Source organism: Nicotiana tomentosiformis, chromosome 10 (genome assembly GCF_000390325.3).
Source record: "Nicotiana tomentosiformis chromosome 10, ASM39032v3, whole genome shotgun sequence".
NCBI lineage: Eukaryota > Viridiplantae > Streptophyta > Magnoliopsida > Solanales > Solanaceae > Nicotiana > Nicotiana tomentosiformis.
The window spans coordinates 79,787,937-79,805,250 of NC_090821.1; the positions used below are offsets into that span (position 1 = coordinate 79,787,937).

At 34.2% G+C, this 17,314-nt stretch overlaps 1 protein-coding gene across 1 annotated transcript; it reads right to left on the minus strand.

The window, feature by feature from the left end:
• Positions 1 to 1,062: 1,062 nt before the first annotated feature.
• On the minus strand, positions 1,063 to 1,515 carry LOC138900459 (probable inositol transporter 2). The gene has a single exon (XM_070187204.1). It carries the CDS (start codon positions 1,513 to 1,515, stop codon positions 1,063 to 1,065), a length of 453 nt encoding a protein of 150 aa, XP_070043305.1.
• Between the last annotated feature and the right edge of the window lie 15,799 nt (positions 1,516 to 17,314).

Genomic DNA, 17,314 nt, shown 5'->3' on the forward strand with positions numbered 1-17,314 from the left:
AAAGGATGGAAATCTTATATACTTGATTTTTTGTTTTAATTAATTAATTGTTAAGAGAAATTGTTCTTCCTCCTGAATTTATCTTATAAAAAATATACTCTCATTCCGGAGGTACATAAGAAAAATGTCCTCCGTTCCAGTGGAGCGGGCCGAACGCCCCGGCAGGATAGATGCATCTATGGATCGCGTCGCACGTCCCTCGGTAGTGTACACGACACTCTGGATCGGGCCGTACGTCCTCGGCAGAAATCGTGCTTAATAATAATAATAATTACACGATACTTTAATAATTTATTTCAGCTTGCGAAGCAAATTGATAAATTGAAAAATCCTTGGAATTTAATGAATTATTATTCTTGCTTGTTAAAGAATTAATTGTTATTCGTGTAAATGATATTTAATTGATAAATTGGAAATTATTTGAATTGAAGGATTCAGTTAATATATTGAGAATTGTTGCGTTTGAAGAAATTTGATTATTTCCGCTGATTAAATAAATTATTTTAAATTCTGTAAATCATGCTGATTTAAATATCCTAATTGTATTTCAGTTATTATTATTGACCCATAGTGAGTGTCAAAGTCGGTCATCTCGTCTCTACCACTTCGAGATTAGGCTTGATACTTACTGGGTACACGTTGTTTACGTACTCATACTACACTTGCTGCACTTTTTGTGCAGGATCTGAGACATGTACTAGTGGATGACCTATCATCACATATCCACGTCATCCCGAGGCATAGTGGTGAGCTGCCTTTCTGAGTCGTTCTGCAGCTACCAATGTCTCTTCTTATATTTACATTCTGTCTATTTCATTTTAGATAGTATTTGGAGTTTTTTATAATCTACTAGATGCTCATACACTTGTGACACCAGGTCTTGGCACACACATTGGTAGAGTTTGGGTTTTATTATATTTTTTTGGTTTTAAATTTTATCAATGTATGCTTAATTTATTAGTTGGTTTGCCTAGCTGTAGTGTTGGGTGCCATCACGACTTATAGGTGAAATTGGGTCGTGACAAAAATCATGCCTAAAAATGCCGAGACTAGAGTCCTCCATCAGCCGAAGAAGTTGTAACTCAGATAAGTGAGTCCAGCAACTCCAGCTCGAACAATTTCGGCACTGAGTGGAACGACGAATGAGGCATTATAGGTGTATCTAGCTGACTGCAGAACTAATGGTCCAAAGAATAGTATTGAGTCTAAACCCAACACTTGCTGAAAAATTTGAGCCAATATGTTAAGAAATAAAAGGGGCGAGTGTGACAATTTCTTCCTTTTCCTCTTGCCTTCATTTTCCATCATGCCTGCAAACATCTGCAGCTCTGCTTCTGCTCCACATTTACTCCACATCTTAAGGGATGCTTTTGCCTCCTCCATATTCCCTTTCTTAATGAGAAACCTCGGGGTCTCACTAAGAACGAAAGACAGTACAAGAAGTGGCAAAGCAAAAAACGCACGACTGGCAAAGGACCATCTCCAACCATAACAAAAGTTGTGAGATTTTGCCATATTTACTGCTTTCGTGCTGGTACTGCCCCAAAGCACCATGGAGTTATAAGCAAGGAAAATCCACTTTGGTGACTTTCCAACATTGATGTCACTTAATATAATGGGAATCACCAGCAAGATTGTAACTTGTTTAAGTGTGACATGAAATATGAAGCACAAAAGATTTAAAACTATATATTATGATATTTCTTGTTTCACAACATAGAAAATGCTAATAATGGTTAGTTGGATAATACTAACCTTGAACACTCATATTTTCAGCAATTAATTTGGCACAAGCCAAAGGAAAAAAGATTAAACCTACATTAACTCATCCTCCACGACCAGGGCATGGATATATTTAAAGTAAATAAATCTTATTATGAATCTTATAATAAAAGAATTTATGTGCATACTAGAGAGATTAATGTTACTTGATGAGTTATTTTCACAACAATAAAGTAAATATGAGATTTTAGTCCTTAAAGGAGTTAACAAATGAGTCATGTGCATGTTATGTGCATCCTTTTTCATGTTAAAGCACTACTAGAGTGAGGTATTATTTTTGCGTAAATTATTTTAGTAATAATATTATGTGCATGATGCTAGTATAAAATTTAGTTTAGTAGATTCCAATTAAATAGGAAAGAAAATCAAAGTCACTTGATAGCCGTTTCTATCATTCTTCAGCAAGGCTTTGGCTTGCACTTGCAAAGAGAGAGAGCCTCACTGAAGAATATCTCTTGTCTTTCAACTACACCTACATTAGAAAGGTAATCAACTAAAAATGAGGAATAGCAATGTGTTACTTGAAACCTCCCTAAAGCCATCAGTTGGTTAATATGCAGAATTATGCTCCTGATCTGCCACATAGATAGAGTGTTGTTGTCATCCTAGAATAGAACATATACCCAAAATCTCAGGAATACATAAGAACAATAAATATAAATTATAATTTTACAGTAAAAATTAATTTACAGCTTCACGGCTTCAACATTGCCATCTTTTGGAAGAAACCTCTTCCAAAACCAATGTTATTTGAAGAGATCTTCCTCAACTCCTTCGCCATGTTTCTTTTCTCTCTCGTGCAAAACTTTATAAATTGAGAAGCACATTCCCAATATCATAGTAGCAAATAGCATGAATATCCAAGCCTTGAGATCACAAAGGAGCAGCAAAACGGATGGATTCATGATTAGGGACATGAGGTAAGATATGCTCGTCTCCCAGCATGCGCCTAACGCACTTATCTCTTCAGCGTACGATTCTTCAGTCCACTCAGAAGGCCCCATGAACATTGAATAGCAGTCTATGAGGGGGATGGCAAATGCCATGTCAACATAGATACTCTTTTCGCTCAGTTGAAAGATATGGTCTCCTACTAAAAGGAAGAGACCCAGCAAGGAAACCTGAAAAAATCCGAGAAAAGTGATATCAAGTTATATATGCTATATTTTAGTTAATAAAAATTGATCTATATAAAGAAAACCTAAATAAGAAAGAAATGAAGAAGTACATGTGCAAAAATTATGCCTAAACATGGAGAGACTAGAGTCCTTTGTCGGCCGAAGAAGCTGTAACTCGGATAAGTGAGTCCAACAACACCAACTTGAACAACTTCGGTAATGAGAGGAGCGCCGAAAGAGGCATTATAGATGTATCTAGCTAACTGCAGATGTAATGGTCCAAAGAATAGTATTGAGTCTAAGCCCAACACTTGCTGGAAAACTTGAGCCACTACGTTAATCAGTAAAAGGGGCGAGTGTGACAATTTCTTCCTTTTCCTCTTGCCTTCAATTTCCATCATGCCTGCCAACATCTGCAGCTCTGCTTCTTCTCCACATTTCCTCGACATCTTAAGGGACGCTTTTGCCTCCTCCATATGCGTCCGAAATTCCCACCTTCGGACCGTGATGGCGCCTAATATTTTACTTGCTAGGCAAGCCAATGTTAGAATAATATTATCTATTTTAAAACAATTTTTAAATGTATTAATAACAAGGAAACAAATGCGGAAGTAAAGTTTGAAATATAGTGAAATAATCCATCAAATAACGGTGTCTAAATACCATCCCAGAATTGGTGTCACAAGTGCACGAGCTTCAAATTAAATACAAATAAAGGTTTGAATAAAGTAAAGCTATCTGGAAATAAACACACAACTAAAGTGAAATAGATGGGAACTTCAGAACTGCGGACGCCATGCAGTTATACCTCAAGTCTCCTCCGAGTAGCTGAAATCCGAGCAAAACTCTGGCACGCCGCTGGGACCAACTCCAAAATCTGTACAAGAAGTGCAGAATGTAGTATCAGTACAACCGATCCCATGTACTGGTAAGTGCTAAGCCTAACCTCGAAGAAGTAGTGACGAGGCTAAGGCGGGTCACTTACATTACCTGTACGCAATATTAGATACAACAACAATAATATAAATAAATCAAGTAACTCATTTATAATAGTTGAAGCCAACTCAGCAGTCATAACCAATTATCATTTCCATCAATTCAGTTGCAGCGTGCAACCCGCTCTCATAATATATCCACATTCAGTTCTGTTGCGGCGTGCAACCCAATCCTACAATATTAACTTTTAATAAGTCTGTTGCGCTGTGCAACCCGATCCTCCAATATTGACTTTTAAAAAGTCTATTGCGGCGTACAACCCGATCCTCCAATATTGACTTTTAATAAGTCTGTTGCGGCGTGCAACCCGATCCTCCAATATTGACTTTTAATAAGTCTGTTGCGGCATGCAACCCGATCCTCCAATATTGACTTTTAATAAGTCTGTTGCGGCGTGCAACCCGATCTTTCAATATATTCATTATAATTAATCATGTTGCGGCGTGCAATCCTCTCCTCCAACTTTTTCATTTACCAATTCTTATAGAAGAAATTTTTCCAATAAATGTAACAATTAATATAAAATTACGAGACAACAAACATACAATAATTATGGTTTAATTATGAAGCAAACAAATGACAAATAGCAAATTATTATGGAAATCAGGGAGCAAATAGACAGTTTAATATTTATTATGCTAAATGTCAAATAACAATTAATGCACATAATTCAAATAGCATGTAACAATTAATGCAGGAATTCAAGAATTTATATTTGCAAAGAATAAGAGAGAAATAATTATTATAATAATTAATTTATGATTAAAAATAATTTATAATTTTTCAAGTAAGCAGGCAAATAATTAATTTGACGACGTATAGACACTCGTCACCTCGCCTATACGTCATTTACATGCAATTTACATAACAAACAATTTAAGGGTTCTATTTCCTCAAGTCAAAATTAACCCCGACACTTATCTCGCTTTGCAAATTTTAATCAATTATTCAACCACAACTTTTCCTTTTAAATTTGCCTCCGAAAGCTTCAAATCTATTCACAAACACTTCAGTATATTTAATACTAATCATAGGAATTAATTCCATATGCATTTACCAATTTTCTGGATAAAAATTTGAAATTCATTAAAATATTCGATAGTGGGACCCACGTCTCAAATCTCGGAAAAACTCATGAATTCCGAATACCCGTTCCGATACGAGTTCAAACATACAAAATTTGTCCAATTCCGATATCCAATGGACATTCAAATCTTAATTTTTCGTTTTTGAAAAGGTTTACAAAAATTCCAATTTCTTCCATCTAAATCTGAGAAAAATGTGTAATATAGACATGAATTTGTGAAATTTAATCACTTTTGGTTAAAGAAAACTTACCCAATTCAAAGTCGTAAAAATTTCCCTTGAAATCGCCCAAATCCGAGACTTAAAACTCAAAAATGAGTAAAAATGGCTAAGACCCGATTTTATGTATTTTGCCTAGCATTTTCGCATTTGCGGGCTATATTTTCACACCTGCGGTCTCGCATTTGCGAAGTGGGGCTACCAGGCAAGGTTTCGCATCTGCGGACAAAAATATTGCACATGCGATGTCCGCTTCTGCGCAAAAGGGCCGCACCTGCAAAGACCGCATCTGCGATGGAAGTCTCGCTTCTGCGAGCTCGCACCTGCGGTCAAAATTTCGCAGGTGCGATTACACCAGAATTCAAAATTTCAGATTTTTCTTAAGTCCAATTCTTGTTCCGATTTCGATCCATTTCACTCTCGGGGTACTCGGGACCCCGTACGAATATACCAACAAGTCCAATAATATAATACGGACTTACTCGGGGTCTCGCATCATGTCAATCAACGCTGAAATTACAATTCACATCTCGATTCAAACTTTGAGTTTTAAACTTTTTAATTTGCAAATCTCGTGCCAAAACATATTAAATGAATCCGGAATGACTTCAAATTTGGCACACAAGTCATAAGTGACATAACAGAGCTATTCAAATTTCCAGAATCGGATTCCGGCTCCGATATCAAAAAGTCAGCTCCGCAGTCAAACTTGAAATATTTAGCCTTTAAATTACTAGTTTCGTTAAATGGTCATAACTTGAGCTAGGGACCTCCAAATTAAAGTCCCAAATCATGATACGGAGCTACCGGAACTGTCAAAACATTGATCCGGGTCCGTTTGCTAAAAATGTTGACCAAAGTCAACTCACTTGAATTTTAAAGCTCTATTTCACATTTTAATTCATTTTTCACATGAAAACTTTTCGAAAAAAATGTACGGACTGCGCACGCAAGTCGAGGAATGATAAATGGTGCTTTTCGAGGTCTTAGAACACAGAATTACTTATTAAATTTAAAAATGACATTTTGGGTCATCACATTCTCCACCTCTAAAATAAACGTTCGTCCTCGAACGGAGTTAGTAAAAGTACCTGAGATGGAGAAAAGGTGTGGATATTTACTCTGCATGTCCGACTCGGACTCCCAAGTAGATGCCTCTACCGGCTGACCTCTCCATTGCACCCGAACTGAAGGATAACTCTTTGACCTCAACTGTCGGACCTGCCGGGCTAGAATAGCCACCGGCTCCTCCTCGTAAGTCAAATCTTTGTCCAATTGGACTGAGCTGAAATCTAACACATGGGACGGATCACCATGATATTTCCGGAGCATAGACACATGGAACACCGGATGAACCGCTGATAAACTAGGTGGTAATATAAGCCTGTAGACTACTTCACCCACCCTTTCAAGAATTTCAAAGGGTCTAATATACCTAGGGCTCAACTTGCCCTTCTTTCCGAACCTCATTACACCTTTCATAGGTGAAACCCGGAGCAATATTCGTTCTCCAACCATGAATGCAATATCACGATGGGCTGACTTGGTCAACCTATCCACAATGACCCAAACTGCGTCAAATTTTCTCTGAGTCAGTGGGAGCCCAACAACAAAATTCATAGTGATACGCTCCCACTTCCACTCAGGAATTTCTAACTTCTGAAGCAAACCAATATATCTCTGATACTCGTACTTAACTTGCTGACAATTCAGACACCGAGCTACATATGCAAGTATATCCTTTTTTCATTCTCAGAATTGGACAAATTTTGTATGGTTGAACTCGTATCGGAACGAGTGTTCAGATTTGGCGAATTTTTTCGGGATTTGAGACGTGGGTCCCACTGCCGAATATTTTAATAAATTTTAGATTTTTATCCGGAAAATTGGTAAATTCATATGGAATTAATTCCTATGATTAGTATTGAATATATTGAATTGTTTGTGAATAGATTTGAAGCTTTCAGAGGTAAATTTAAAAGGAAAAGTTGTGGTTGAATAATTGATTGGAATTTGCAAAGCGAAGTAAGTGTCGGGGTTAACTTTGACTTGAGGGAATAGAACCCTTAAATTGTTTGTTATGTGAATTGCATATAACGACATATAGGCGAGGTGACGAGTGTCTATACATCGTCAAATTAATTATTTGCCTGCTTACTTGAAAAATCATAAATTGTTTTTAATTATAAATTAATTATTATAATAACTGTTTCTCTCTTATTCTTTGCAAATATAAATTCTTGAATTCCTGCATTAATGGTTACACACTATTTGAATTATGTGCATTAATTATTATTTGATATTTAGCATAATAAATATTAAACTGCCTATTTGCTCCCTGATTTCCATAATAATTTGCTATTTGTTATTGTTTGCTTCATAATTAAACCATAATTATTGTATGCTTGTTGTCTCGTAATTTTATATTAATTGTTATATTAATGGTGAAAATTTCTTCTATAAGAATTGGTAAATGAAAATGTTGGAGGAGCGGATTGCATGCCGCAACATAATTGATTATAATGAATATATTGGAGGATCGGGTTGCACGCCACAACAGACTTATTAAAAGTCAATATTGGAGGATCGGGTTGCACGCCGTAACAGACTTATTAAAAGTAAATATTGGAGGATCGGGTTGCACGCCGCAACAGACTTATTAAAAGTAAATATTGGAGGATCGAGTTGTACGCCGCAACAGACTTATTAAAAGTCAATATTGGAGGATTGGGTTGCATGCCGCAACAGACTTATTAAAATTTAATATTGGAGGATCGGGTTGCATGCCGCAACAGACTTGATTAAAATGAATATGTTGGAGGAGCGGGTTGTGCGCTGTAACTGAATTGATGGAAATGATAATTGGTTATGACTGCTGAGTTGGCTTCAATTATTATAAATGAGTTACTTGATTTATTTTTATTATTGTTGTTGTATCTAATATTGCATACAGGTAATGTAAGTGACCCGCATTAGCCTCGTCACTATTTCGTTGAGGTTAGGCTCATCATTTACCTGTACATGGGGTCGGTTGTACTAATACTACACTCTGCACTTCTTGTGCAAATTTTGGAGTTGGTCCCAGCGGCGTGCCATAGTTTTTCTCGGATTTCAGCTACTCGGAGGAGACTTGAGGTATAACTGCATGGTGTCCGCAGTTCTGAAGTCCCCGTCTCTTTCACTTTAGTTGTGTGTTTATTTCCAGACAGCTTTACTTTATTCAGACTTTTATTTGTATTTAATCTAGAAGCTCGTGCACTTGTGACACCAATTCTGGGATGGTATTTAGACACCGTTATTTGATGGATTATTTTACTATATTTCAAACTTTACTTCCGCATTTGTTTCCTTGTTATTAATACATTTAAAAATTATTTTAAAATGGATAATATTATTCTAACGTTGGCTTGCCTAGCAAATAAAATGTTAGGCGCCATCACGGTCCGAAGGTGGGAATTTCGGGACGTGATAATACGCCACTTCATAATGAGAAACCTCGGGGTCTCACTAAGAAAAAAAGACAATACAAATAGTGGCAAAGCAAAAAACCCACGACTGGCAAAGGACCATCTCCAACCATAACAGAAGTTGCGAGATTCTGCCATATTTAATGTTTTCGTGCTGGTACTGCCCCAAAGCACCATGGACTTATAAGCAATGTAAATCCACTTTGGTGCCTTTCCAAAATTGATGTCACTCAATATAATGGGAATCACCAGCAAGATTGTAACTTGTTTAAGTGTGACATGCAATATGAAGCACAAAAGATTTAAAACTATATATTATGATATTTTCTATTTCACAATATAGAAAATGCTAATAATAGCTAGTTGGATAATACTAACCTTGAACACTAATATTTTCAGATACTAATTTGGCACAAGCCAATGGAGAAAAGATTAAACCTACATTAACTCATCCTCCACGACCGAGGCATGGATATATTTAAAGAAAATAAATCTTATTACGAATATTATAATAAAAGAATTTATGTGCATACTAGAGAGATTAATGTTACTTGATGAGTTGTTTTCACAACAATATAGTAAATATGAGATTTTTGTCCTTAAAGAAGTTAACAAATGATTCATGTGCATGTTATGTGCATCTTTTTCCATGTGAAAGCACTACTAGGGTGAGGTATTATTTTTGCGTAAATTATTTTATTAATAATAATATCTGCATAATGCTAGTATAAAATTTAGTTTAGTAGATTCTAATTAAATAGGAAAGAAAATCAAAGTCACTTGATAGCCATTTCTATAATTTTTCAGTAAGGCTTTGGCTTGCACTTGCAAAGAGAGAGAGAGTCTCAGTGAAGAATATCTCTTGTCTTTCAACTACACCTACATTAGCAAGTTAATCAACTAAAATTTTGTTTCTCGCACCAATGTGTTACTTGAAACCTCCCTAAAGCCATCGGTTGGTTAATATGCAGAATTAAGCTCCTGAGCTGCCACATAAGTAGAGTGTTGCTGCCATCCTAGAAAAAAATATATACCCAAAATCTCAGGAATACATAAGAACAATAAATGTAAATTATAATTTTACAGTAAACAAATAACTTACAGCTACACGGCTTCAACATTGCCATCTTTTGGAAGAAACCTCTTCCAAAACCAATGTTATTTGAAGAGATCTTCCTCAACTCCTTCGCCATCTTTCTTTTCTCTCTCGGACAAAAATTTATAAATTGAGAAGTACATTCCCAATGTCAGAGCAGCAAATAGCATGAATATCATAGCCTTGAGAGCAAAAAGGAGTAGCAAAACGAATGGATTCGTGTTTAGGGGCATGAGCAAAGATATGCTCGTCTCCCAGCATGCGCCTAAAGTCCTAATTCTTCAGCGTACGATTCTTCAGTCCACTCAGAAGGCCGTGAGAACATTGAATAGCAGCCTGTGAGGGGGAAGGCAAATGCCATGCGAACATAGGCACTCTTTTGGCTCAGTTGATAGATATAGTCTCCTACCAAAAGGAAGATACCCGGCAAGGAAACTTGAAAAAATCCGAGAAAAGTGATATCAAATTAGATATGCTATATTTTAGTTAATAAAAATTAATCTATACAAAGGAAACCTAAATAAGAAAGAAATGAAGAAGTACATGTGCTAAAAGCATGCCTAAACATGCCGAGACTAGAGTCATCCGTCGGCCGAAGAAGCTGTAACTCGAATAAGTAAGTCCAGCAACTCCAGCTCGAACAATTTCGGCAATGAGTGGAGCGATGAATGAGGCATTATAGGTGTATCTAGCTGACTGCAGAAGTAATGGTCCAAAGAATGTATTGAGTCTAAGCCCAACACTTGCTGGAAAATTTGAGCCAATATGTTAAGCAGTAAAAGAGGTGAGTGTGACAATTTCTTCCTTTTCCTCTTGCCTTCATTTTCCATCATGCCTGCAAACATCTGCAGCTCTGCTTCTGCTCCACGTTTCCTCCACATCTTAAGGGACGCTTTTGCCTCCTCCATACGCCCTTTCTTAATGAGAAACCTCGGAGTCTCACTAAGAACGAAAGACAGTACAAGAAGTGGCAAAGCAAAAAACGCACGACTGGCAAAGGACCATCTCCAACCATAACAAAAGTTGTGAGATTCTGCCATATTTACTGCTTTCGTGCTGGTACTGCCCCAAAGCACCATGGAGTTATAAGCAAGGAAAATCCACTTTGGTGACTTTCCAACATTGATGTCACTCAATATAATGGGAATCACCAACAAGATTGTAACTTGTTTAAGTGTGACATGCAATATGAAGCACAAAAGATTTAAAACTATATATTATGATATTTCCTGTTTCACAACATAGAAAATGCTAATAATGGTTAGTTGGATAATACTAACCTTGAACACTCATATTTTTAGTAATTAATTTGTCACAAGCCAAAGGAGAAAAGATTAAACCTACATTAACTCATCCTCCGCGACCAGGGCATGGATATATTTAAAGTAAATAAATCTTATTACGAATATTATAATAAAAGAATTTATGTGCATACTAGAGAGATTAATGTTACTTGATGAGTTATTTTCACAACAATAAAGTAAATATGAGATTTTAGTCCTTAAAGGAGTTAACAAATGAGTCATGTGCAAGTTATGTGCATCTTTTTCCATGTGAAAACACTACTAGAGTGAGGTATTATTTTTGCGTAAATTATTTTAGTAGTCTATACTATATTAAAAGTACGAAGGTTTTTAGCGAAATGTTGTTCGCCTTTTTTACCCTTTAAAAATAGAGTTCACACTGAACTTAATTGTAATTTAGTTATTTTTCTAACTTTTAGGATTTAAATTCCGCTAAAATTTTGGTTATTAAATCTTTCCATATTTAAAATATACTATATCTCTTTGCCTAATGAAATTAAATGCACGAAATCTGCAATTCGCCGCAACTTCCTTTATCAAACAAAGAGAGTTTAACTTTATTTTTATTGTCCATATACGAATGAAACAAAGTTTAAAGTCTATGGAACTTCAAAGTATATGGCTTCCCGAAACCTAAGAAATCTGGCGGCAACTAGAATTCCAACACAATAATTTTACTCCACGTTCCAAAACAAATATGGAGGAACATGCAAAGAATATGTAAGTCAAAACTCTTTATCGTGTTAGTTGTCCCATGGGCCATGAGCCATTGCTAACTTAATTTTCTCTAGAAAATATCCATCTTTTTGCAGAATTTGATTTTTCTTATGTCAAGATGTTGATTATTCTAAAGTAAAATTTGTATTGATTGTTGATAACTTCAAATTTTGCAGTCTCTTAAAAAGTCTATATATATCAAAGACAACGTTGGGACGAATAATGTCTGGAACTAATGTTTAATTAATTATCCAATTCGTTATTTCGATTTATTTTTCTTATGTGTGCTCTGTTTTGTTTACAATGTAGAAAACACGGTTAGGACCGATGACGCTCCCTTTATGGTGTAACATTTTGGCATTTGAAATAATTTACATTTAACTTTCACATAATATTTCTTTTTACGACCTTTAGTTGCAAATTTTCACTAGCAAGATTGCTGAAGAAATGGATTGATTTAGCTATGTATATATATATATATAAGATCAACATTTAGCAATTTCGAGAGTTTAGACTTTTTATTTTATAATTCGAACATTATTTTTAATATAATATTTCTATGTTTTCTTAAAAAAATTTACTCATTGAGACGGGATACACCGCAACGCGTGTATATTAAAAGCACGAAGGCCCTTAGCGAATTGTCGTCCGTCTTTTTTACCCTATAATAATATATATCATATTGGACAAAATTATAATTTGAGTGATTTTTCTAATATTTATGAATTCAAAATCAATTAAAATCTTACTTATTAAATCATTCCTTGTTAATTAAGTACAAAGTCCTAATATTTAGGATATTAAAATCAATTAAAATTGTCTTTATATAAATCGTTAAAAAGGAAAAGGAAAAACTATCGACAATCTAAAAATATGAACTAAAACACAAAATCATAAAAGCATATACGTAAAAATAATCTATAAACCACCTTTTCCAACAACGAAACTCCACAATAATTTTTGTGTTTTTTGTCCTTTCATTTCAATCATACAAGGTCAAGTTTGCATCTATATTTCCTTTCATATCAACTATTGGCCATTTTTAAATTTCAATTGATAAGTATTTTATATAAAAGCTTGGTAATAATAGCAATTACTATTATTATTACATAATATTAGAAAACACCGATCAGTATTGAACAAATCACTAACAAAATATTTAAGTGGTTGACAATAGTCAAGTACATTAATGATTTTACAAACACAATAATCCAAAAAGTTAAATATCAAATTAATGTTTTTACTCTTTGATAAATTAATTAAGATGATAGTATAATTATAAATAATTATTTAAAATTGGATGAGCTAATATGAAGAATTTAATTAACAAAAAATAATTATTTCCTTAGTGTTGCGAACAAATAATTAAGCCTTTGAATGAACTAATTAACAATAATTAATTTAATTGTTCTTCGTATTCGTCATATAAGTAAAATTATTTTCAAATTGACAAACCGAATAGGATACATAAATTTGTTTTGATAAGAATAGCATTAGCTGGAAAAATTGGTTATAATAGTATTAAGAGTCAAATTAGTAAAAAAACAAACTTGAAGCAATCAAGAGGAACAATAGAATACAAACTTTATTCTAAAGGAATTGTCATTTATTATTATTATTATTATTATTATTATTATTATTATTATTATTATTATTATTATTATTATTTTACAAATGACAACTTCCCTTATGTTCCATATTAAATTATTTGATAAAAAATATAAGTCATTTAGACGTTACATTTCCTCTTATCAATATTTTCTATGAGTATAACACCAACCTCTTCATTCCGAAAATGGCAGAGAAATTAATTTTTTTTAAAATTTATTTTATTTGATAAATCTTTGTTGGTAATAGTATTTACATATTTGTTTTACTTTTTTTATTAGATCATAGAAATAACAATATTTTTTATAAGATATTGCTATAGAAGTCCTCAGAAACTACAATAAGGCATCTAAGAACTTTTTTGAAAATAATTATTTTTTCATTGAGCCAGCTATATACAATATTTAGTAGTCATCATTTTCAATAACTTATACATTTTTTGTTAATTTTTATTTTAAAAGTAATACACATTGTTTATTAAATTTTTTTAGTAATTCTTTTTAAAAAGTATATTTTATTGATATAGGATACACGCGTAAAGCGCGTACCCTAAGACTAGTATTATATTAAAAGCACGAAGACCCTTAGTGAAATGTCGTTCGTCTTTTTTACCCTTTTAAATTTGAGTTCATACTAGACAAAATAGACATTTTATTAATTTCCTAAGTTTAGGAATAGTTATTTATATAAAAATCCCTAATATTTAAGAATTTAATCTTTTCCTTATAAAAGTTTTACTTATATAAGTCCTTCCTTATTTCAACTAGGTAGGAAATATTAATCCCTACTATAATTAAACTAGGATCCTTCAACAATAGTTTTAAAAACTTCGTTTCTCATCACTAATATTCAGTACTTAAATAGGAATACAATTTGTTTTCTTCTTGAGGAATGAATAGACTTTGCCTTTCAATGATTAGCTAAACGAGTTCATCCTTAACCAAAGATTTCGGGTTCGAGTCCTTGGGTATGGAGTTATCTTTGTTAGGGAGCGCTTTTGTCATGACCCCAAATTCCCTCTGTAGGATGTCGTGATGGCACCTAGTCTCTAAGACTATGTAAGCCTATCAATGCAGAATAATAATAAATATCTGAAATAAATAAACTATAATTCAAACAATTTCAACTCCCAAAACCCGGTAGAAATAAGTCACAAGCTTCTAAGAATTTATTCTCTATGTCTCTATACATCAAAGTCTAAAGAAAATAAGGAAGACAACATAGTAAGATAGAAGGGGACTTCAGAGTCTGTGGACGCTGGCAGATATACCTCGAAGTCTCCTCTTACAACTAGTTTACTGATGCGTGGTCTAATAAGATGTACCTGGATCTGCACAAAAAGATATGCAGAAGCGTAGTATGAGTACACCACAACGGTACCCAGTAAGTTCCAAGCCTAACCTCGGTAGAGTAGTGACGAGGTCAGGTCAGGCCCTACTGGAGAATAAATAATGGCATGGTAAAATATTTAAATAATATTATAAGATAAAATGATAATAAAAATGAATCAAGTAGTATGTCACATTTAATTACATCAAATAATGGCAAATAAATATCTCGTGGAAACAAAACAGAATTCTTTTCAACTTGAAGAAAATTACAATAATAATCAAAGGCAACTGCGGCCATAAATCAATATCAACAAGGGCATTCCCGAGGTACCGCCTCGTAGTCCCAAATCATAAATAAATTCACAATATCTCATTTCCTTATCTCACCGCGGGAGCCTTCACAATTTATTTGAAAGAAAATATTTTTCCCGAAATAGCATCCCGCGTTTTAGCCATCCTTATCACACCGCATGACTTCTAGTAGTTCCCCCTACTAGCCACGCGTATCAAGCCACCCTTATCTCACCGCATGCTTTTCAATACCCAGACCTTATACCACCGCATGCGTATCAATATCACAATATATCACAATTTGCACCTCAGGTGCTCAAATAATTTAACTTGCCAAAATAATTCATCAACAATATTATTCCACAATAAAGAACTCACGACTCATGTCAAAATAACTCAACAATAATATTTTTCTACAATAAAGAGTTCACGGCTCATGTCAAAATAATTCAACAATAATATTTTTTCACAATAAATAGCTCACGGCTCATGTCAAAATAATTCAACAATAATACTTTTTCACAATAAAGAGCTCACTGCTCCATCACAATAAGTACGAAAATCTTACAAAAATATTCAGGAGTAAATAATTCAGGAAAATAATATTTCAAAATCTTTAATACGTTGTTTCAATATCAAGTTTAAAAATGTCAAATACTTCATATTAATAATATTTAATTTAAAGAAAATCAACCTTCAAATAATGCACAAAATAAAAGAAATCAAGTTTCAACTAACAGGTAAAACAATTAGCAGGAGAAGGTCAAATAAATTTAAAATATAAATATTTAATCAATGATGAAGAATATAACCAGATACAATATTTTAATAAATGCGCAACAATGATCTACACAATTTAAAAATACAATCATTCACATTTAGCCCGTGTGCACATGACTTTCAACACATTTCAATAATCACATCAATACCAATCCTAGGGGAAATTTCTCTCACATAAGGTTGGACAAGTCACTTACCTCGACTTGCTCCAATTTAACCAAGTATTATGCTTTTTCCTCGATTTTTCCGACTCCGATCGACTCGTATCTAGTCATAATTAATTCGATACAGTCAGCAAAATTTATAGGAATCAATTTCATAAGAAAGTATTACACTTTTCAATAAAATCTGATATTAGCTCAAAAATTGCCCGTAGGGACCACGTCTCGGAATCTGGCGAAACTTATAAAATCCGACAACTCATTCAATTACGAGTCCAACCATACCAGTTTCACTCAAATCGGACTTCGGATCGACACCGAAATCTCAAAAATTTATTTCTATGAGATTTCTAAAATTTTCCCAAATTTCTATCTCAAAATACTAAATAAATGGTGAAAATAATGATGTATTCATGTATATTGACCAAATTCGAGTTAGAATCACTTACTCAAATATTTTTCCTTGAAAATAAATCAAAATCGCCTCTCCTTAAGCTCTAATTCGTCAAAAAGGCAAATGGGATGAAGTCCCCTGTTTTTATAACTTACAGATTTGTCAGGGACATCGAATTTGTCAGGGACCTCGATTTGTCAAGGACCTCGATTTTGTCAGGGACCTCGATGGACCTTGATTTTTTCAGGGTCCTCGATTTGTCAGGGACCTTGAATTTGTCAAGGACCTCGATTTTGTCAGGGACCTCGATTTGTCAGGGACCTCAATTTCGTCAGGGACCTCGATTTTGGCAGGCAGCCCGATTTTTGACAGCATTTCCAGCAGAAAAATTGCAACAGCTTTTGCAGCAGCTAAGTCCCACTTTTGATCTGTTAACCATCCGAAACTCACCCGAGGCCCTCGGGACCTCAACCCAATACACCAACAAGTCCTAAAACATCATACGAACTTATTTGAAACCTCAAATCATATCAAACAATGCTAAAATCATGAATCATGCTCCAGTCCAATCTTAATGAAACTTAGAATTTTCAACTTCTATATTCGATGTCGAAACTTATCAAATCAAGTCCGATTGACCTCAAATTTTGCACCCAAGTCATAAATGACATAACGGAGGAGTGAAAATTTTCAAAACTGGATTCCGACCCCGATATCAAAAAGTCAACTCCCTGGTCAAACTTCCAAACTTTAAATTCCAATTTTAGCTGTTTCAAGTCTAATTTCACTACGGACTTCCAAATAAAATTTCGATCACGCTCCTAACTCCAAAATCCCCATACAGAGTTGTTGGAATCATCAAAATTCTATTCTGGGGTCGTTTGCACTAAATTCGACATCCGGTCACTATTTGAACTTAAACTTTTAACTTTTCATCAAAATTCCATATCTCGGGCTAGGGACC